Source organism: Salvia splendens, chromosome 9 (genome assembly GCF_004379255.2).
Source record: "Salvia splendens isolate huo1 chromosome 9, SspV2, whole genome shotgun sequence".
NCBI lineage: Eukaryota > Viridiplantae > Streptophyta > Magnoliopsida > Lamiales > Lamiaceae > Salvia > Salvia splendens.
Window position 1 is genome coordinate 15,392,053 of NC_056040.1, and position 21,521 is coordinate 15,413,573.

General features: G+C 35.6%; 3 protein-coding genes across 6 annotated transcripts; 1 reads left to right on the plus strand and 2 right to left on the minus strand.

Annotated features, from left to right (window-relative positions):
- The first annotated feature begins 6,074 nt into the window (after positions 1-6,074).
- On the plus strand, positions 6,075-7,955 carry LOC121746732 (B-box zinc finger protein 20-like). Of its 2 annotated transcripts, XR_006039067.1 has the most exons (4): positions 6,075-6,580; positions 6,725-7,124; positions 7,379-7,479; positions 7,715-7,955. XR_006039067.1 is itself a non-coding variant. In XM_042140656.1 (3 exons), the coding sequence occupies exons 1-3, from the start codon at positions 6,395-6,397 to the stop codon at positions 7,381-7,383; spliced, it is 591 nt and encodes a 196-aa protein (XP_041996590.1). In that variant the 5' UTR covers positions 6,076-6,394; the 3' UTR covers positions 7,384-7,955. The 2 variants fall into 2 exon arrangements, 1 of the variants encoding a protein (XP_041996590.1); XM_042140656.1 differs by having other exon boundaries at positions 6,076-6,580; positions 7,379-7,955.
- Positions 7,956-10,564: 2,609 nt separating this feature from the next.
- On the minus strand, positions 10,565-11,874 carry LOC121749681 (ribosomal RNA small subunit methyltransferase). The gene has a single exon (XM_042144267.1). It carries the CDS (start codon positions 11,758-11,760, stop codon positions 10,687-10,689), a length of 1,074 nt encoding a protein of 357 aa, XP_042000201.1. The 5' UTR covers positions 11,761-11,874; the 3' UTR covers positions 10,565-10,686.
- An 880-nt stretch (positions 11,875-12,754) lies between these two features.
- Positions 12,755-16,523, minus strand: LOC121746966 (protein IQ-DOMAIN 1-like). Of its 3 annotated transcripts, XM_042140937.1 has the most exons (7): positions 16,377-16,523; positions 16,226-16,296; positions 15,337-15,429; positions 14,937-15,260; positions 14,359-14,580; positions 13,981-14,100; positions 12,755-13,716 (listed from the first exon to the last, which is right to left on the minus strand). In XM_042140937.1, the coding sequence occupies exons 3-7, from the start codon at positions 15,403-15,405 to the stop codon at positions 13,018-13,020; spliced, it is 1,434 nt and encodes a 477-aa protein (XP_041996871.1). In that variant the 5' UTR covers positions 15,406-15,429; positions 16,226-16,296; positions 16,377-16,523; the 3' UTR covers positions 12,755-13,017. The 3 variants fall into 3 exon arrangements, with proteins under 3 accessions (XP_041996871.1, XP_041996873.1, XP_041996872.1); XM_042140939.1 differs by lacking the exons at positions 16,226-16,296; positions 16,377-16,523 and adding an exon at positions 15,746-16,204; XM_042140938.1 differs by lacking the exons at positions 16,226-16,296; positions 16,377-16,523 and adding an exon at positions 15,684-16,204.
- Positions 16,524-21,521: the final 4,998 nt, after the last annotated feature.

Here is a 21,521-nt window from a genome sequence, read left to right on the forward strand (position 1 = left end):
AATATGGTACTCCAACCATCCGCGATTACTTGTCCTACTTTGACTCATTTCAAATATTAAAAATGTAAATTTAAAATGATAGAAAAAAGTTAGTAGATAGTTAATCGTTTTATATGGATCATTAATATTATAATTAAATATGAGTGGATATAGATTTATTAGTAAATCAATACTTATTGGCATAAAGACCGAAAATAAATTTGAGAAGATTAATTACTTTCATTAGTAGTAATTGATTCTTAAAACAATTTTAGAGATAGAAAAATTAATAATATATTCTTAAACTAATAATCACACTAGATAAGAAATCAAATTATCTAAATGCTCCTAATCACATAAATCAAAAAGGGATATAAACGGTTCCCTATGTAGAGTAATTATAAGTCCTTTTCTATTCCTCTCTCCTCTATCCTTCCCCCTTCCCTCTCTCTCCTCTGCATCTTCTTCGTCTCCTCTCTCCTCTATCCTTCCCCCTTCTCTCTCCTCTGCATCTTCTTCCTCGCAGCTGGTCTCTGTGAAAAAACCCAAATACAGTATAGGCGAATCTGGGAGGACAGCGACAGCCAAGCCCCCGCTGGAGCGGTGGCTTGGCTTAAGCTGTCTCCGTCCCTGATTTGAATGCTCCATCAATTGAGCTATATTGTAGAGTTGAAAATATTCATTTATTTAAGTGCAAAATCCGCAACAAAAGAAAAGATTAAAAATGAATAATAATGCGTTAAAATAATAAAATAAGGATTTCACCCTAAAATTTCATGCGTTTAATATGCATTTTTATTTTTGTGATGCTCCTACTGTAATTGAATCTTATCCAATTTAAAAAGCAGAATATACTTTTATTATAAAAACAAAATACTGAAGAATTAAATAATTTGGAGATGGTGAGATTTGAAACCTATTTTATTTTCAAACATTGAATGCTCTGCCAATTGAGCTACATCACCTAACTGAAATGTAACACTCCCTTTAAAACAACTTATAAAATGTATGGATTCAATTGACAGGTTTTATATTTACAAATATGCTATAATTAAGTAAAGAGAAATATTGAAAAATCAATCAAATAGTCTAGAACAATGCTTCTTATCAAACTTACAAAAGGGAGTGATTAACCACGCGAGGAATCACGTTGGTGAATGGTGATTCATTGGGCATGCAGAAGGTGATGTTCCAACGATCACAACAATAATACCAAACACGCTAGAGATTCTACAAGCGGAGAAGATATGTTCGAATTTCGTTGGTTCCTCTTTGCAAAAACCACAAAGATATTCATCCATTCCGAGAACACCAGGGCAGATAACTCCTCTATTTTGGGTTATCTGACCTAAAATTTGCGTTTTTACCATGTATTGTCTTATTTATCTTCCCTACTAAACTACCCCTAGTGTTTTGTAAGATGAACCAAATATGTATGAGTGAACCGTCGCTTTAATGCTTTATACGGAGAAAGTAGCTATTATTGTGAAACAAGTACAAATGAATGTTGAGTGATCCTTGCATCTGAACTTACAAATGACAAATATAGAAATTTCAAAAATATTTATTAAGTGCATGAACCACATATAATTGGCTTCTCTACGTATATGAGGGACACATTGGCCTCAAGAACCGATCTACACTCTCTATGAATTAAGGGCATCGACCACTAATTTGGTATGTTTTCGAAAATGACTTTGTAGAGGCCCAATTATCTCAGTCTCATATTTTCTGGAGTTTCAATTTGTTTTTTTTCATGAAGTGAGATCTCATCTTTTCAAATTATAATTATTGATCAACAAATAAAACTTTTTTTATCCAACTGTCTCCTGCCGTCACGAACCACTATTATGATTTTTCAAACACAATTACTTCATCTCAGCATTATTAATTCCCTCACTTTTTCTTCTCCTTCACGTTGAATTGAAAGGTGATGCAGCAAATGGCATAATCGTAATCTTCTGTTTATTAGTTGAGGATCCACGAGATTTTCAAGATATTTCTCATATCTATATATATCACCGTGATTGGATAAGGTGTGATTTGTCAATTAGTGCCACACAAATTTTGTTTTCTAATCAAAAAGAAAGAAAAAGTAGTGGCTTTGTGAATATGAATTGAGTTTATTTGCAAGGAGTTTCAGTATATTATAATAGAGTGGGCCGAGTTTGGATGCACCCAGAATAAAATTTCGGAGTGACACATATTACGTGTTTGATTTTATATATTAGTATTGAATCTAAATTGCGTGTTTCTTTGAAATAGTAAGTTGAAGAAGAAGAATTTGTAAGCAATATTATTGGTAGAAACAGTTGCCCCACTCCCACAAATAATGCAGGAGTGCTAAGCATAAACGTCCGAATTCAAGCCCCAGACGTAAGTTTTGAGTTTTGAATTAATTCAGAATTTACTGTGGGATCATTGATCCATTTCGGAAGGTTGACCCAAATAACCCGAAACTTAAACAGAGTTGAGGCTAAAAAATTTAAAGTTTGAAAAAATCACAACTTTAAGTAATTCAAAATTAGAACATTAAGTTAACTCTCAGTAATTGGTTTTCAACTTTTGTTTCATTTTTCAAGTTTTTGAAAATTAGTAAAATAAATCACTTTTATTAAACATATCTAAAGAAATGTTTTGATTCATTATTTAAAAGTTATTATATTCATTACTTTATACTAATTTTTATACTACTAATCTTACGACTATCCCAAAAATTATACTCTATGTGTCCGATAAGAGAATATACTTTTAGTTGGGTAGTACGAGTTTTAATAAGCAATTGGTAAAATAAGAGAGATAAAAAGAAAAAGTAATTTAAATGTTGTTAGTGGATAATGAGTCACACCTCATTATATAAAAAAGAGTTTCTAAAATTATAAAGTGCATACTTTTGTGGGACGAACTAAAAAGAAAATAATGCATACTCTTATGAGACGGAGAGAGTATGTAACAATTAAAAAGATAATTATTAGAAAAAGAAAATATGCATTTATCTTATCTCTAACTGAGTTGTACTATATCAGTTTCAAGTTGAAACAACATTCATGTACATAGGGTCATGTTAAAATACAAATAATATCCGAGCCACAACTAAGACCAATTCTACACCATTAGATCTTAGAATAAGTGGATGAGATTTAAGTCACGTATTTCAATAAATTGTAAATAAAATATCAACAGAAGTCAATCTGCTATAACGTAATAAATTTTCACAGTTTTTTTACATCAACATAGTGTATTACAAATATTAGTACAATGACATGAGAATCTCATCACAAGTACCAGAAAATATCAACACAGTTTTATTGATATTATAGATGCATTTATTGATATAAAATCTACTTAACACATACGAAAATTGAAATAAAAATTATAAAATTTCATCATCTGATAATCGTCGGAACATATGAAATTGATATCTCTTTAGAATCCATATGAATTACCTTTAACTTGATATACTTTTTATGAAAAAAATAATTTAAATCGAGAGAGTTACTTAATTTAAAATTTTAAGATAATTTTGAGGAAAGAGAAAGTGGTTGATTTTAACTACCACACATAAGAACGGGTGTTAATATCCTTTAAGTTTATTTTATAATTTTTTAATTTAATATATTCCACGTGACATTATTTCAACCACTAGATCTCTTAATCTAATGGCTAATATTTAGTCTTAATTTGTTATTGCTTATTAGTTAGCAATTGATCATAACCTCATGTACATATATTTATTTATTATAGATATAATACTATCAAAATATTAACAAAAATATAATACTCTCTCTGCAAGTGAACAACTTCTTTTCGCCACTAGATTTAATAAAATGATATTTATTGAGAGAATAAAATATAAGAAAGAATAAAGTAAGAGAGGGATAAAATAAGAATGAGTAAGAGCATCTACAAGGGGAGAGGTAAAGCGTTATAACAACTATTTTTATGAAAAATTATTTTGCCAACGAGAAAAGTATTTGAGAAGATATTATACACATTTTTCTTATTTTAAAGAGGTAGCTTTTCCTCTCCGTCAATAGAGAGGTAAAATCTTATAATTATTATATTTGCTTTTTTCATGAAAAGTCATTCTCTAAGGGAAATGTATTATACACATTTTTCTCATTTTAAAGAGGTATCATTACCTCCTCATCAATTGAGAGGTAAAATCTTATAACTATCATATTTGCCTTCTTCTCATCAAAAATCATTCTACAATGGGAAAAATATTTGAGAAGGTATCCTTTCGAATTATTTTAGAAAATAATTTATCTTTTTTATAGTACTATATTTTTCACTTTAAAATTTTTTATTTTTTGACAGGGAATATTTTTTTTTGAGAAGGTAAATAGATGATATATTTTTTATATTTAGTATGTCATTCTTCAAATCCGATTGGCGTAGTAGATTAGTTCGAAATCCAGAAACATAGGGTTAATGTTGACTATTCATAATCCGAAAAAATATAGCCCAACATATCCATAACTAAATAGCTTGACAATATTAGCGAGTTAGACAATTGACATCTTTAATCACAAGTATACATAATAGAGGTGGATACCAACACAATTGATATCTTTAATCACACTTATGCATAATAGAGATAGATACCAACGAATAATTTCTAAATGGAAACTTGGTCTTGGCCAACCAAAACGAAACCCTGGTGTTTGGAAAGTAAGATTGGTTTTATTAGTTTGACACCACTTTTATGTCGTAATTCACTAATTCTCATGCAAATTATAAAATTATAATACGTGTAAGCAGAAGAGATGCGATGAATAGTTTAAGCCATGTTTGGTATGACTCGTCCCAATAGGATACTAAAATAGTACTTACTAAAATATCTCCGTAGCGGCCGAGGATCTGGAAATCAATTTCAATTATTTTTCAACTTAAATTCTGACTCAGTATTGGCGGTGAGTTTGAAACTAGAGTATAATTTTCACTCTCTGAAATAAGATTATCTCTCCTGATTTAAAGTAAGTGAACGTGATATCAGATGTATGTATATATAGGCTTACAAACATAGTATGAAACGTTCTAAAATTTTGGTGGATATTTTTGAAAAAATATAGTCCAAAGATAAACTTCAGAAATAAACTTCTAACTTATCTTGAAGTCAGTGGCAGAGTGCAAGTTAAAATATTACCTCAACCAAAAGTTACAATTGGCTATAAGATTAGGCTAAACGTTTCGATGGTCAAACTCAACACCAAATATACATATGTTATGGAAATAATAAGTATGCATATATCAAATTTAATTTCAATTAGTCACGGAAAATATTAAAAACGCCAAAGAAAAAAAATAATTCAAAACCACCAGAAAATATCCAAATGGCCGAAGTGACATAAACCCACTAGCCCCACACGTAGGGAGAAAAAAAACAAAAGAGGAAGGAAGACTAAATCTTTTAAAATAGAGTTTTTATGATACAGGTGTAGACAGAAAATCAATCATAATGAATAAGTTTGTTGGTTGGAGAAGTATTAATTCCATTCCCCACTTGGAAATGGAGTTAAACCAATAGGTAGCCTAGCTAAGAGCCGGGAAACTTTAAAGCAAAATAATGGTGAAAGCAACCTGTTTTGGTTGCCCATGACATTTTTTTCATTGTATTTGGACCTAGGCATATTAATCTTAGCCAGACAGATTTTAAGTGCACTGGACCAACAGCACAGTAGAATTCTCCCTTCTCCTACACTAAGAGCCATGCTCTAGATATCAATTATTCCCTTTTGAAATGGTGTACGTATACATGGAAATGAGACTGCAGTGATCAATGAATATGGATGAATGAATGAACAGATAACCCCCCCCCCCCCCATCGCATACAGCTAGGCCCCCCTTACCCCATTTTTCCCCATCTTTAGGCAAACCATTGTCGAAGAGTAAGATTTTAGGGATGAAATATCTAATGAGATTCTTATAAAAGATGGAACACGGATATTTTGGTGTTGTATATTAATATCCTTCCTACATTAAATATAAGACACCATTTGCAATAAAGGATCCCAAATTCCCAATTGTTGAAATCTCTAAATAAGGCCAACTAGATTTCTTGCATTTGTAGCTGTAGCTCTGGGTGGGTGGGGTGGGGTGAGGTAGGGGGCATAGATAGACAAGAATATTGGCAATTTGAATGATCCTTTTTCGAAAGCTTTCCATAAAAGTCAGAAGGAAAATGAATTCCTGGTAGCTTAGCTGTGCCTTCCACCCTACCCATATGCCCATAAAAGTTGTCTCTTTCCTCATTCAATCCTACCAAAGTTACCAGCCATCTCTTTATAATTCCAACCAGCACTATGTTTAACTAAACATATTCTCACAGAGAGGTACAGCCCCATAAAAACACAGAAGCATGACCAATTAAAGACTTCAAGTACAAAAAACTGGACTTACAGAAGCTGCCACGATGAAGATTCAATGCGACGTTTGTGGGAAAGAAGCAGCGTCCGTATTCTGCACCGCAGATGAAGCCGCCCTCTGCCAGAACTGCGACAACAGAGTTCATAATGCCAATAAACTGGCTAGCAAGCACCCCCGTTTCTCTCTTCTTAATCCTCGGTTGAAAGAATCTCCGCGCTGCGACATTTGCCAGGTTTATTAACGTACATTGTCGTTAACATGTTTCGAATCACCACATCAGTGTCAAGAGTTTAGTCTTTAGAGCAACAAACTATTAATTTGATGAGTATTTGCCATGAAAAAAAATATTAATCATCTATACTTCACACTTGTGCAGGAAAGACAAGCATTACTGTTCTGTCAAGAAGACAGGGCTTTACTTTGTCGAGATTGTGATATACCAATACACAAGGCCAACGAACTCACCAAGAAGCATAACAGATTTCTTCTAACTGGGGTCAAGCTTTCTGCAGCCATTTCTATGCATCAAGGTGCTACATCGTCCAGTGGATCGCAATCGCAATCTGAAAGAGAGATCAAAACTTCAGCTGCTAATGCAAGCTCAAATGCAAATTGTTCAGAGACATCATCGATTCCTATGAGGGGGAATGAGCCGAGCCTACCCGTCAGTGAGCAAGCTTCAGACTCGACCAGTAGCATATCGGAGTACTTAATAGAGACTATCCCCGGTTGGCATGTTGAAGACTTGATGGATCCTTCTTCCCATTATGGTTACTGTAAGATTTGCTTCTCCAACCAACAAACTTATTCATTATAATGGTTACAAAAATCAGTTCCTCCCAAAATCAATGATCCAATCAGGCCATATGTGCAACTATTCCTTATACAGAGTTGTTTATAGTATGAGTTGTAAATTGTAATAGTAATAATAGCTCGTAATATCTCTTCGTCAATGTCTTAGGGAGAGTTTAACACATTAAAAATATCATCTAGCCCTTTTCTTATGAACCATTTTTTAATGAATTTGCAGATTGATGAGAAGGTCACATCTTTTGTCAAATGAATAATCCAGATCAACCATGGGTTTTTTCAGCAAAAGGCATGTACAAGATCAGGTTAAAAACACAAGAGGTACAAGGATTTAGGATAAATATGGTTTTGATATCCCAAGTCAGGTCACAATCAGTCAACATGTGAAAGGATTTGGAGAATAACGACTGGAGGAAAGCCTCTACTGGTTATTCCATGTCTGTTTAATCCTCTTTTTTTCTCATTCTGTGGTCCCTCCTCGCTGCTCTTTGTTAAGTAACCAAGTAAGGCAAAATCTAATGACCTAAACTGAATTCTTCTTTCCTTTTGTTTGCAGCTCCTCTCAAAGAGGATACATGTTTTTATCAGAACCCTTTCCCCCCACGCCAATCTAAGTGGAAAGGTTTATTTTGTGTTTCCAGCTAAAAATTTATTTATTTTTTGGTTGAGCTACCACTACTCCAAACTAGGTTGCAAATGACTTGTGAGTTTCTATTTTTAGCACTCAGAATTTGTTGTAACTTTCTGTATCTCCCTAATCAACTATCCACATAGACAAGATATGGAATTAGTTTTAATCCTGAAAAAAATCTCTCTAAAGTTGAACATACCTCTAATAAAAAAATACAGTACATATTATGCAGTACCTTATAATTACACTCGCATTCGCACTAGATTTCATAAGTTCTATTAGTGCAACTGTGCAAGCTCTCATACTTCTAGTTAATTATCATCCAGACTAGAAAGATCATTATTAGAGCACTACCTCCCGTGGCAATAAATCACAATATATACCTTGCACAATCAAATCGAAATGTTTGCAGGCGTATCTAAAGTCGGCAGAGAATTATTATTTTTATCTTTTTGGAGAAATCAACAGCTTTAACTCAGTGGCAAATAAACTGTCTCCAATCTCTGAATTCTGAAGTTTAATCGAAGAAGTTAACTTATACAAACAAAATATTACTACAGTCATGCAATCCAAACCGAATTTCAAACAAAATAGAAACTGTGAGCAGGAATCATAATAGTCCAACAGATCGCAATCAAACATAAAACTGAAGCAGCTAAAAAACAAGCCATTGAATAAGCATCAAACAACATCCAAAAAATAAAATCAGCAGAGAAAAATCATGAGAAATCATCTCTAATCGCTAAATTGGCAAATACCTTGTGAGCCAGGGGTCGAGATATGCAGAAGTATTCCCCTATTATACACCTGATTCAATGTGTTCATAGTATTTCGCAACGACGGACGGCGCCGTTGAAACAATCGGCCGTGGAATACGGCAGCTTGAAGGCTGAAGACGACGGAGCAACAGCGCGGGAGGTAGAAATGCTCAGTAAGCAAAAAATGCGTGGGAAGTTTGAATTTGGGATTTTAATTAAGAACAGTTCCATTTAAATCCACTCCCAAAATACCTCATGAATTTTTTTAGTTACAATTTTTTTAAACCAAAATATTAGGGTTGGGCTTTTCTTTGAGCCGTCCATTATGTGATGGGCCACATATGCCCCAAACTAAATTAGATTGCAATTTTTATATGAAGGTTATAACTATTTTGGCGGCGTTCGGTTGAGTATATTAGACTAAATTGTATCTCTCCAAATCACTAATTTGATGTTCGGTTGCCGCAATCCAAATTAATCTCAGCCAGCAAGGCCCGTGTCAAGCCCATCTCAATGGTGGCATTTTCAATGTTTAAGGCAGACAACTTTTATTGCACCACTAACCCTCCGATTAATTAATCTCTCTCTTAGTTGTTGTCATCAATTAAAACATAAAAACTGGTTAATTTAGTAATCACCTGATTCATTCACAAGAATCAATACTAATTTTATCTTAGACAAAGCCCATCTTGAGCTATTCCATACTATGTCTCATGACTATTTAATTTAACCAACCGAACAAGGCCAAGTGTATTGAATCATAGATACTCCTATAAATTTACTTAACTTAGTGTTTTTCAACATTTATTCAATCAATTTCTATGACCAATAATATTCTAAGATATTTATCTACTCTTCATGAAAAATGAAAAGATATTTGAAAAAGTATTATACTCCCTTTTTCAATTTTAAAGAAATATATTTACCTTTTATTCATACAAAATGTAAATACAGTAAATATTTTTCTTTACTTTTTTCGACTTACTATTCTTCTCTTGGAGTACTATTTTTTTAAAAAAATATATTTACTTTTTAAAACAATAAATAAATTAGACTCGTAGTATATATTTTCAATTCATCTCTTTCCTCCAAAGATGTTCTTAATGAAGGAATAACTCGCCCCAAATATGGGGGAAATGGGAATGGTCTTACAACTGAAATTCAAGTCCAAAAACTTTTGACGATTTGATGCAACAGCTTTCAAGAAAATCAATTAGCATATAGAAACTTGCACATCTCATAGAAAATCTGTACTAGAAAAGGTTGCGATCTCTGATTTATTCCAAAAATATCAAACATTAGTAAGAAATGTAAACGAGCGCTCTTTTTCTTTAACATGGAGGAATTAGAATTAGAACATGAAATCTGAAATTGCACAGCTTAATTAGGTAAATTCAACAAAATCATTCAAGCCACAATTCATCAGCCATTACACAAAAGCATGAAGTTGACAATGCAAATACAAAAGATCTAATCATACCAATGGAGTATTTTGTGTGAATGCAGAGTAATAGTGTCAAAGATAGAGCATATAACAGTATTGATCAATTAGTTGTATTTACTATGCAACTAACTTCAATCTTTGAACATTACTAGAATATGAACAAAGGGCGACAAAGTTACTGCACAACCAAATCAAGAAATGGACAACAAATTAGGATCCAGCCTAATCCTTTCAACAGTCCAAATATAAGATTTCATACTTATGCATTCTCCATTGAGAGAAAGGCTCAAACAGGCAACTAGCACAACAAGAGTTGCAACCAAAATTTAGAGGCAGACACTCAATGATGACTCAAAAGTTCCAAAAAGAAAAGAGGCTAAAGTCAAAACAAATGCAATTGCAAAGCTAAGTAAAGAGTCAAAATGTCATCAGATTAGTGGCTAATACCACAAATCATAAAATTGGGCAATGAAACAAATGGGAATATCATCAAAACTTAGCTTCATTACCCTCCCAAAAACAAAGAATCATTATAACAAAAGCACAATAAATGTAGTGATAACTAAGAGGTGCTACAATTTCTAAATTTGATCTTCCCTTTGTATTCAATCATCAATCATTCGACATAACCAACAGCAAAAATGTAAACATACTTGAATACACGGCAAATGACATAAAAAGATCCAAAAATATTCCTAAGAAAAGTGAATTCCAGCCTTGTTAAACAAAGAAAGCAAGTGCATAAAATCAGCTTGAGCTAGTTTCGAGGCCCTTTTATCCTCAAAACCACCCGACTTCAAAACCCCCAAAATCTTGTTCTTGAACTCAGACCCCTTTGCATCTCCATCATCCATCTCCATATCATCATCCTCATCATTGTCTTTCCCTTCTTCCTCGGTATCAATGTTCATATCCCCCAATGTATTGCCCAAAGCAGATAAACTCTCCGCAATCTCCGAATCCTGATCGAACCCATCCGACGTCAGCTGCAGCGCTTGCAGCGTCTTGTAATTCTTCTCAAGCAGCGCCAGAATCCCCTTTTGCCTGAATAACGCGCCCAAGGTTTTGTTCTTCCGATTGAAGCAGATGCGAACCAATCCATCCCACTCCTTGAAATTCACCGGCGGCAGCGGCTTCCTCGGCTCGATTCTGACGACGGATGAATCAACCTTCGGCGGCGGCCGGAAATTGTTCCTCCCGACCTTGAGGAGATGATTAACCCTAGCCAGAAGCTGCGTGTTCACGGAGAGGCGGCAATACAGGCCGTCTCCTGGCTGCGCGACGAGCCGCATCGCGAATTCGCGCTGGAACATGATCACCGCGCATCGGAAAAGCGGGCGGTGAGCGAGCAATTTGAAGGTGAGCGGCGACGAGATTTGGTAGGGGATATTGGCGACGCAGATGTCGAAGTAAGGGAGATCGCATTTGAGGACGTCGCCTTGGATTACCTTCAATCGGCTGGAGTACGGGGTTCCTTGGAAGCGGCGCTGCAGCTCCAGCACCATGCGAGGATCGAGCTCGACGGCGATTACACTTTTTCCGGCTTCGAGAAGCTTCTTCGTGAGATTTCCGGTACCTGGACCGATTTCGAGGATTGTGTCGGTGTGTTTTATACCGGATTTCTGGACGATTGAGTCGACCAATAGAGGGTTTTTCAGTATGTGCTGGCCTTTCGACTTGTGGAACGGGATTCCACCTTGAAAGTGGGTGGCGCCGCCGCTGCCTCCTCCTCTCTGCGGCCTCTCTTTCCTGATTTTGCCTCCCGCCATTGTGTGGTTTAGCTAGGGCTTAGTTTGGAATAGGTGTTAGAGTTGCAATGTAAAGCTCTTTTTTTTCGTTGAGGTTGTATATATATAATTTATTTGGGCCGGCTCAGATAGAAAAGCCAAAAATCTTGTCTGCCTCTTAACAGATCCATAGTAGTTCTAGTTCCTATTTCAATTCATATAATTACTCTGTTTAGTAATTTTTGTCAACCTACGATTTAATATGCCTTCCAAAAACATCTTAACAAATTATTTTGTTCTATGCCTTGTTCTTTTGATCTACTGAAAACAACATTCAACAAATCAAGTTTAATATAGTACTCTCAACATCTCGTTATAAGTGAATCATTATTTTATATACGTACTCCATAATCAAAGAATTATGTTTTTTTACCAAAGTATTAGGGTAAAAAAAGAATATAAGTCACTTGTATTGGACCGGAAAAGTATACTTTGTTGTATGTTAAAAGTAAAGACATCTTACTTAGTATTAAAACTCAAGATTTATTTTGAATAAACAAGTAAAGAATGTTCTGAAGTGAAGAGTTGCTTTATGGCTAACAATCAAATAAAGAGTGTTTTGATGATTTTATTTTATATGGTGAGTGTTTTGAAATTTTTCGTTACTACAATAATCAGTACGATATGTGTGCTATCCAAGCTATATACACACATATATTTAAAGATCTGATTCTAGCATACTTGAGTATTCTCTATGAAAATTATAATCATACTTATCTTAATATTATTATCCAGTCTAAGTATTATTTATGTTCTCTATCGGCTTCATCATTAAGTTTAACCTTTATCCATCAGCATATATACCTTGCTTAGGACTGGGTTTTCTTCTTCTCTTCCCCTATCATTATCACTGTGGCATTCATCATTTTTTGGTAGAATGTCAAACCCTTGTAACTAGTCTCAATTTTCATCATTATCAGCTAACCAAATCTTATTAAAATAAAAAAACTAAAGCAGAAGAAAGTGAGAAACTATATACAAAAGAAATAGTAGTAATATTTTCCACAAAGATACACTCAAAGCAACAGTTAACAAGTTTCTTTCTCTAAAATAGTTATCAAGTACGGCAAACCTCAACAACATGCGAAAAAATAACAAATGCAAATATATAGGAAAAAATGAAATAAAATCACTCAAGACTCAGAAAAAAAAATCTCAAACCAAGCCCCAATTCAAAGAATGACAATTTTAGGATTGAAAACTACCCAAATTAAAAGATGCTCTTACTGATTTTTTTCATCAACTGAGCTCCCCATTTGTGCCATTGTCGGCAGCGACAGAGCTAGTTTCGACCCTCGGGGGTCCAGAGTGTCGCCTTGGTCTGGCAGGCGAAGCCGGGAACGAGAGACGTTTCTTGGCTGACCCTTTCTCCGGCGTAGTGGTGCCATTCTCCAGCCCTAACGGGCTTGGCAATCTCGACTTGGCCTTTGCCGACTGTGTCATCACCATGTAGCTTGGCACGGACGAAGAGCTCGCCAAGCTCTCGTCGTCTCTAACTGAAGAGCCAGCAATGCTGTGCCTCCTATTATTCCGTTCTGACTGAATGCTGAAGGTGCTCCTAGAGTCTTCTTCTTGACTCATCCCGCTGCCTCTTGGGCTCGCCGGTTTCAGTTTCCGGGAAGCCATAGACGAAGATACAGCCTTCGATAGGGGGGTTGCTGGGGACGGGTGGCTGGGAGGTTTCTGGCTGGCTGGTGAGGATGGTGATATCTCGGAGTTGAGTTGATGACGAGCAAAAGACTTTGTGACTTCTCCAACAGTCCCATTTCCACCGCTCTTGATTGATGAACGGTCGTTGTTCAGATCTTTATCTGCTGTGCTCGGAGTCTCCCATGGCCGTGCAGCCATCCATCGCTCTAACCAGCTCCAACCCCAGTGAGGATTAGTGGGGTCCATGAACAGCAAGTTGGGAGACCTTGCCGATTTCTTCCACGTTTGCTGCGTAGTAAAAATGTTTTTGATCAAACTAAAGGGAAGAACAAACAAGAGCCATTCAATGCAGAATTTGAACGAACAAGAAGATGAATATGTGTATTATGGTTGCAGAATGGCTGCTTGTTTTCGATGATATCTTAGATCGATAAAAATAATATAAGACCATTCCACCACAACATTTGTTTGATCGCGAATTCTTCAAATGCTCAATTTTATGTATCGTCAATCTAATTAATCACACAAAGTAAATGGGCCCCAAGTAAATACCTGATGAGTGTATGAGTAAGCTAAGGCTCTTTCTCGCCTCATTGCAGCTTCGTATTTGTGCAGCATGTTCGCCTCAATCTGTTCCTTTGACTGTAGACTATCATCCCACTCCTCTCCCATCTATGATAGAATCAGGATGTCTCAGTAAATGGCAAAGTGAATAAAATTTGAATGAAAGAATTCACAAATATCGGGCGGAGACATGGAATGAGAGACTCTTGCAGCAAAGAGTCAACTTCAAACTTTCTATGCATAAGAATGGCATTGCTCTCAGTAAATTTCTTATACAAGGGAAAAATGTCTCAGCCGATTGAATCACAAGATATCATTCTTTCAGTATTTGCTTGAAAATGGAAATAGCATTAGCATAGAACTAACCCTCAAACTCTCGAGTTCTTTTGCACGTTTCTGCAGGAGCTGTCTCTGGAGTGCCCGATTCTCCTCCAACATCCTCAGTCTTCTGGATTGAATCTGAGACTGCACGCGAGATAGAGTCTGCATGCATTTTAGAGTATTTCCAGTTTGGCGTTTAACAGTGGGCCCATCAACGAGTGATTTCAGCCTGACCAGCCCTCTTAGAGCCCGTAATGCCCTCCTTGCCTGAAATGAGAATCACGTATGTGGATCTTGAGTCAAAGACTTCAAAATGGCTTTTCAAGGGTTCTGTCTAGAAAGGTAAAAATGGCTTTTCTAAGTGATCAGTAAAAAATTATGTCAAAGAACTATGCATTTTTCTTTATACTGATTGATCTTCATTCAAATAAACACAGGCGTGATTTAATATGCAATTTAAGCCTCGATTTCTCAAGAAGACAGTAAAGCAAATTAAGTGTAACTTATAAAGGAAGGATTCATTGATATTGATAGATTTTGGAAATTTCTTACATATCATTTGTTTAACGACATCTCTACTATCACATTCAGGAAAGAAACCAAAAACTTGTGAAATACGATACCTGGTAGCCACGGAAAGCAGTCTGGATTTTAATAGCTGCCACTTCCTCAGCAGATTTTCCAGCAAACTGAGACACAGTGGTCAGCCGTACCACCTCAGCTGCAGCCTGTGCTGCTGCTACTGCAGCTTCAGCAGCTGCAGCCGAGGCAACTGCAACAGAGTATGCATGTCTTGTCTGCTCATCTTCCACCTCCTCAAGCTTAACATCTTCCAAAGGCGGAAGAGGGTGAGGATGAGATTCTTCAATAGTCTCCTGCTTGGGAGAGTCAGCAGCAACTATTGGCTTCTCATTCTCGAACGATACATTGTTCGATTTTTGGGCTCTCTGCAGATAAAAATAATAATATCAGCAGTTTGAACACATCACATGACATCAAAAACTTAATAAAGCTTTGCAATACCTTTGATTTCTTAGAATTTGGGCTGAAAGCCTTCTTAACTGAAGACAACCAATTTCCTTTTCTGCCCATTTATCATTCCCCGATTGAACTAATCTGCACTCCAATTAGGCGAAAAATCCAACTTAATCAACATCAAAGATCCAATCTTTATTGGTTACTTATTATCTATGAGACACAATCATTAAACACCTTGAGAAAAAACAGGGGCAAAATAAAAAAAAATCAAATTCCATTTCCAATTAAAATACTGAGTTTCAACTTTCAAGTGCCCCATAACCAAATCTAAATACCCTAATTTGTAGAAATCATGGACCTCAATTTCACTTTTCTCTCCACACCAGCATTACCTACAAGAAACAAGCATTTTACTGGCAGATTTATCGGAGGACTGCCGCCCGCCAGTACATACCAATCTGTATATGTGCCGGCGGACTTGGGGTGTTTGCCGACGAATTTGTCACCCGGTAAAACACCGTGTTTTGTTGTAGTGATTACACAAATATATGAGTATCAGAAAAAAAATCAGTCACTGTATCATAATAGTAAAACCAAATACTATTGAAATTCAATTCTTGAGTCTAATTTTGCAATAAACCAACCAGAAACAGAGTCCATAACTGTAACCTCATATTCATGTACTCCTAGTTATTACTCAAAAAACACCTGAATTTCAAGAAATTTATCACTCATTTTCTAAAATTAATAAAATCTCACACAAAAAATTTGATTCATGACCTAATTTGCTAGAAAACCAACCCTTAACAGACTTCAAAGATTCAAACGCCAAAACTCAAAAACATAGATGCATTTTAACCACATATCACTCCAAGATTTATAAAAGCATTTAGCACAAATAATAATTCTTGAATCTAATTTCCGAGAAACTAACCTGATTGGAACCGAAGAGATCTCACACAATCAAAACTCTTGTCTTCGCGAGAAAGTCAAGTGAAGTCTCAGCTGAAACAAAATGTGAAATTTTAGAAAAAGTTAAAGATTAAAGTGCAGAAATAGCGAAAATGTATTAAGTCGAAAGGAACCTGAATTTGTTTTGTAGTGTGTGCTGTGTGTGTGAGGAAGGACAGCGAGAACCAGATCTTGGCGAAGAAGAGCGAGAAAGAAATTCAAGGGAAGGGGAGTGAGTATGAGAGGAGAGGGGAGAACATGAGATAGAATCGCAAACTTCACAGCTGGTTTTGCTATTGTGGGCCACCACTCTCTCTCGAGCTGCCCACGTGGGACCCACGGCTTTGTTTATTTATATATGCTCGTTGGCTAACGACTTCTCTTTTATTTTTCTTTTAAAGTGAGGTAATAATTTTCAGTCATATTCATATTAACTGCTTTTTTTTCCTTTCATGTTTCCTTTATTATCGGCACGGCAATTATTTTAGACTTGAAGCATTCTAAGCGTGAAATTAGATTTTTCTTATTTTATATTTTACCTTTATGAGGATAAATTGCTAATAAAAATATGATTTTTTAAAAATTAACCCATTTGTAGAGTTATAAATGTTTTTTTAGTATGTAGAGTTGCAAATTTTTTTTACTAATGGCAGAGTTACAAAGTTAAGACAACAAAATATTGAGACAGACTAAATATTTTAATCAATGATATCTTTTTAAACTGAAGATGGTTAATGTCATGTCTCATGCGTTTTTATCGCAGCTTCGATTGGTAGTCACTTATTAATTTATTGAGGGAACATCATTTTTGGTCTACGAATTTTGTCAAAGTATCATTTTAGATCCGTGAACTTTGAGTTAGTATCATTTGAGGTACTTTTTACTATTTCTATGTTTTTTTGGACGAAAATACACTCAATACCTTAAAGTGTATATATTTTTAATAAATTTATCATATATTCATATTTTTTATAAATATCTTTACAATATATTTTTGACAAATTTTCTAAATATAATTTGACCTTAAATATTATCACTTAATTTTGTGACATGCAAGTAAAATTGCTTCTTCAATTTTTTATATTAATTTTTTTTTAAAATTGAATAAAGAACTTTTCTTTAATAATAAAAAATTGAATAAAGATCTTTTCTTGCATGTCACAAAATTAAATGATAATATTGAAGGTCAAATTATATTTAGAAAATTTGTCAAAAATATATTGTAAAGATATTTATAAAAAGATCTTTATTCAATTTTTTATTATTAAAGAAAGTTCTTTATTCAATTTTTTAAAAAAATTAATATAAAAAATTGAAAGCGCAATTTTACTTGCATGTCACAAAATTAAGTGATAATATTTAAGGTCAAATTATATTTAGAAAATTTGTCAAAAATATATTGTAAAGATATTTATAAAAAGATCTTTATTCAATTTTTTATTATTAAAGAAAGTTCTTTATTCAATTTTTAAAAAAAATTAATATAAAAAATTGAAGAAGCAATTTTACTTGCATGTCACAAAATTAAGTGATAATATTTAAGGTCAAATTATATTTAGAAAATTTGTCAAAAATATATTGTAAAGATATTTATAAAAAATATGAGTATATGATAAATTTATAAAAAATATATACACTTTAAGGTATTGAGGGTATTTTCGTCTAAAAAAACTTGGAAATAGTAAAAAGTACCTCAAATGATACTAACTCAAAGTTCACGAACCTAATGATATTTTCAAAGTTCACGGACCTAAAATGATACTTTGGCAAAGTTCGTGGACCAAAAATGATGTTCCCTCTAATTTATTTTGTTACTAGATACTAATAATAAGATTTATATTTCAAATTGGGAACTTTATTTTATTTTTGAATTAAAATGGGAAAAAATAGGAGGTGATATGTGAAATTATGAATGAAATATTCATTAGAGAAAATTTATGATTCACATTGCCGACTAAAGCATATTCTTATTTCGATGTCGCGGATTTAACAAATAGGAACTAGGAAGTATCTCACAAAGAATATCAGAAAACACGGCAAAATCTTTTGAACCAAACTTAATTTTTAATTAAAAAATGAGTTGTTTAAACTTTATAGTTACGCGCTTGCACAGTTCTGCTAGTATTGTTTTATTCAACATCAGAAATTGGGAGGCAAAGGTGTTTTACGTCTTTATTTTACATTCAGTACCAAGTTCCAAAATTGTATCCAATTTTGTCGACTTACGTCATTTTGAGCGAGAGCATGCAAAAGAATCTACGAGATAAATAGATAGACTTCCCATCAATTTATGCTCTATCGGCACTGTCATCGTCGACATTAGAGCATCCACGTCCATACTCTTGCCCGGCCCCACTTTTTCTGTCTGCTCTTAGGCAAGAGCACAACATCCATATTCGTGCTCTTTCTGCAAGAACGAATACAAGGGTCTCACCATTCTATTATTCAATTTAAATAAAAACATTTCCATAAAATTAAAATTCATTAAAAATACCCGAAATAATATTACAAATTACAATAAAATTAAAAACTACATAATTCAATTCCTAAAAAATAAAAATTACATAATTAAAATCCTAAAAAATGAAAATTACATAATTAAACTAAAAAAAATGAAAATTACACAATTTAAGCGTAAAAATTACTTCCGGGGAAAACTAGTCGTCATTCGGCAATACCCCAACGTTCTTTGGAGACCCCGTATCATCGCCACATGCGATCGAAGTTGCTCGGGGGTCATATCTGACCTATCGGCCAAATTGAGTTGGGCCAAAACCCCCCCCACAACGAGTTGGTGGGGGGTTGAGGTGGCACATAGGGAGCCGGAGCGGGTTCGGGATCGGGGGCGGATGGAGTCGCGGCGCGACGGCTATTGGCCGCCGCCTTCTTCCTTCCTTGCGGTCGGCGTTGGGAACCGCTCGGGGCGGCGTCGGGGCTACTCAAGTTAGCTCCGGTAAGTTGGCTAGCCACGTGTTCGGAGCCGGTGTCGGATAGGGATACCGATCTTGACCGTTTGGAGGAGCCGCTAGAGGAGGATGTTACGCCTCCCCTATACTTCGGATGCGACCGTGTCTCCTGCCAAATGTTGAGGTACTTGAACGGCTTGTAGTTCATGAATTGGTAGGTCGACAAGGCGGAACTGGTGATGTCGACCTCGCTCCGGCCTCTCCCCGCCGACCGCTCTTCCTGAAGGTAATACCCCTTGAACTTTTGGATTTCTTCGTTGGCTCTATATATGGCGTTGCGCACCATACTCTCGTTGCGCTCGATTGTTCCAGCCGGCCGGTTTTCATTGTACCGGCGACAGATGCGCCACCAATAATGATCGTCGGATTGGTTCGTGCCAACCTCCGGATCTTTGGAGATTGACAAGAACGTTTTGAACAATTGCTTCATCTCCGCCGGAGTGTACGATGTGCGGACACCGCGAGTAGGAGGAGTCAGAGTTTGGGAGGGGCCGCTCGACCTCGCTCTAGGCTCGGGTGTCCACCCGTATTGCCCTTCGGGGGCATCTTGGTCGTCGATCGGGTAAGGCCGGTAGCCACCCGGAACTTCCGAACCTTGGGTTTGAGGAGGGGCTGAATATTCTGTTTTCGGACTAGGAAACGGTTGTGAACCGAACCACTCGGGGTTCCAACCGTGGAAGCTGGGGGTGTGATTGTTGTGGCCGGACATTGTAATGTTGTAGGAGTGGAAGAAAGATTGAGAATTGAGAATGGAAATGAGAGAATGTAGATGAGAATTGTGTAGTGTGGTGTGAATTTTTTGGTGTGAAAGTGGAGGTATTTATAGATGAAAATGTGTATTTTTGGGGGGGGGGGGAATTGAAAAATAAATTAAAAGTGGGTAGAAAACGGATATAATTTTTTGGGAAGTGGGAAAATATTCTTTTTATTTTTAATCGGATTTTTTAATTAAAATCCGATTTTTTTAAAAAAAATCAAATTGCCAACGGCTAAGCCGTTGGCCAATCACCGCCTGCCACGTATGTTGCTCGCTGGCACGGACGTGCTCAATGCATCGAGCAGCGCCGTGCCAGCGGCGAACAGCGCAGCGGCGGACAGCGGTGCCGCGCCGCTGTCACGGACGGACGGACGAGCTGCAGCTCGCCGATGTGGATGCTCTTAAGCGAGACGGCGCCGTGCCGCTGGCACGGACGGACGGACGAGCTGCAGCTCGCCGATGTGGATGCTCTTAAGCGAGAAGATAAGAGAATCGAAGATAGTGTAACATGGATTGGATGGGTAAAAATTGTAGTACATATATGCTTAATCAAACTTAGTTATTGCACAGTAACACACTTGTAAGAGTATATTTTATATGGTTGGTATTAGGTACGTAGGAAATTTGCAAAAGTGATCACATATGGTTACATGCTACCCAAACAGAAGACATGATAAATTAGGAACGACTGATTGTCATTACTGTTTGCCATTGCAATTGGGCAGCCAGCCTCTCATAATTGTGAGATCGGACAAACTCATTAATGATAACGGTGGAGTTGTGTGTCTTCTTCCTAAAACCTTCAATTAATCATTGACCCTTAACTTCGATCATTTCTACAATAAGGCCTGGCCTTTCTTTAAAATTAAGAAGAGCAAAAAACATACATTAAAAATGATTTTTTAAGTTTCGATTTTGGTAAAATGACACTATCATGTCCAATGCAAGCATCTTTCATATTTCATATTCAGAATTATCTAAATCATTTTCATATGTTACTGTTTAAATGTTTATATATTTATGGATACATACAACGTCGGGGCATCATCTGATATATTTCCTTCAAATTATGAGTATGCTTTGAGGGAAATCAACTCTTCCATAATCGATTCAGTACAATAACATGAATTTAATAAAAAGAATATTAGCATTATCGATATAAAAAATGATAGCGACAACTCAACACAAACTTTCATAGAAATATAATTTTCTATATAAACTAAAATAAATTAGATTTTCCATACATCCCTCCATCCATCAATTGCCTCAAAATTTGATTCAGACATAAATACCTAAAATGTTTACATGACCTAGACAACATAGTAAGATATCTACGGATTTGGATCCCCTATTGTGCATTCAGCCATAGTAGGGGATGCTTTTAAAATAATGTGGTGTACGTAACAGTATCCTCTGTTGTGGCTGAATGCACAACAGGAGATCCAAACCCGATATTTACACTATTCCATCCAGCTACAATTGATTACTTTGTCATTTCAACTTATCACAATGGCACTAATCCACTTAAATCGACAATCTTAAAAAATATAGAATAA

Coding starts and splice junctions, on each gene's coding strand:
- LOC121746732 (XM_042140656.1), top strand. CDS start 6,395: ATGAAGATTCAATGCGACGTTTGTGGGAAAGAAGCAGCGTCCGTATTC. Junction 6,581..6,724: donor CGCGCTGCGACATTTGCCAG/GTTTATTAACGT, acceptor ACACTTGTGCAG/GAAAGACAAGCATTACTGTT.
- LOC121749681 (XM_042144267.1), bottom strand. CDS start 11,760: ATGGCGGGAGGCAAAATCAGGAAAGAGAGGCCGCAGAGAGGAGGAGGC.
- LOC121746966 (XM_042140937.1), bottom strand. CDS start 15,405: ATGGGCAGAAAAGGAAATTGGTTGTCTTCAGTTAAGAAGGCTTTCAGC. Junction 15,261..15,336: donor CAAATTCTAAGAAATCAAAG/GTATTGCAAAGC, acceptor TTTTATCTGCAG/AGAGCCCAAAAATCGAACAA. Junction 14,581..14,936: donor CTGCTTTCCGTGGCTACCAG/GTATCGTATTTC, acceptor TTCTCATTTCAG/GCAAGGAGGGCATTACGGGC.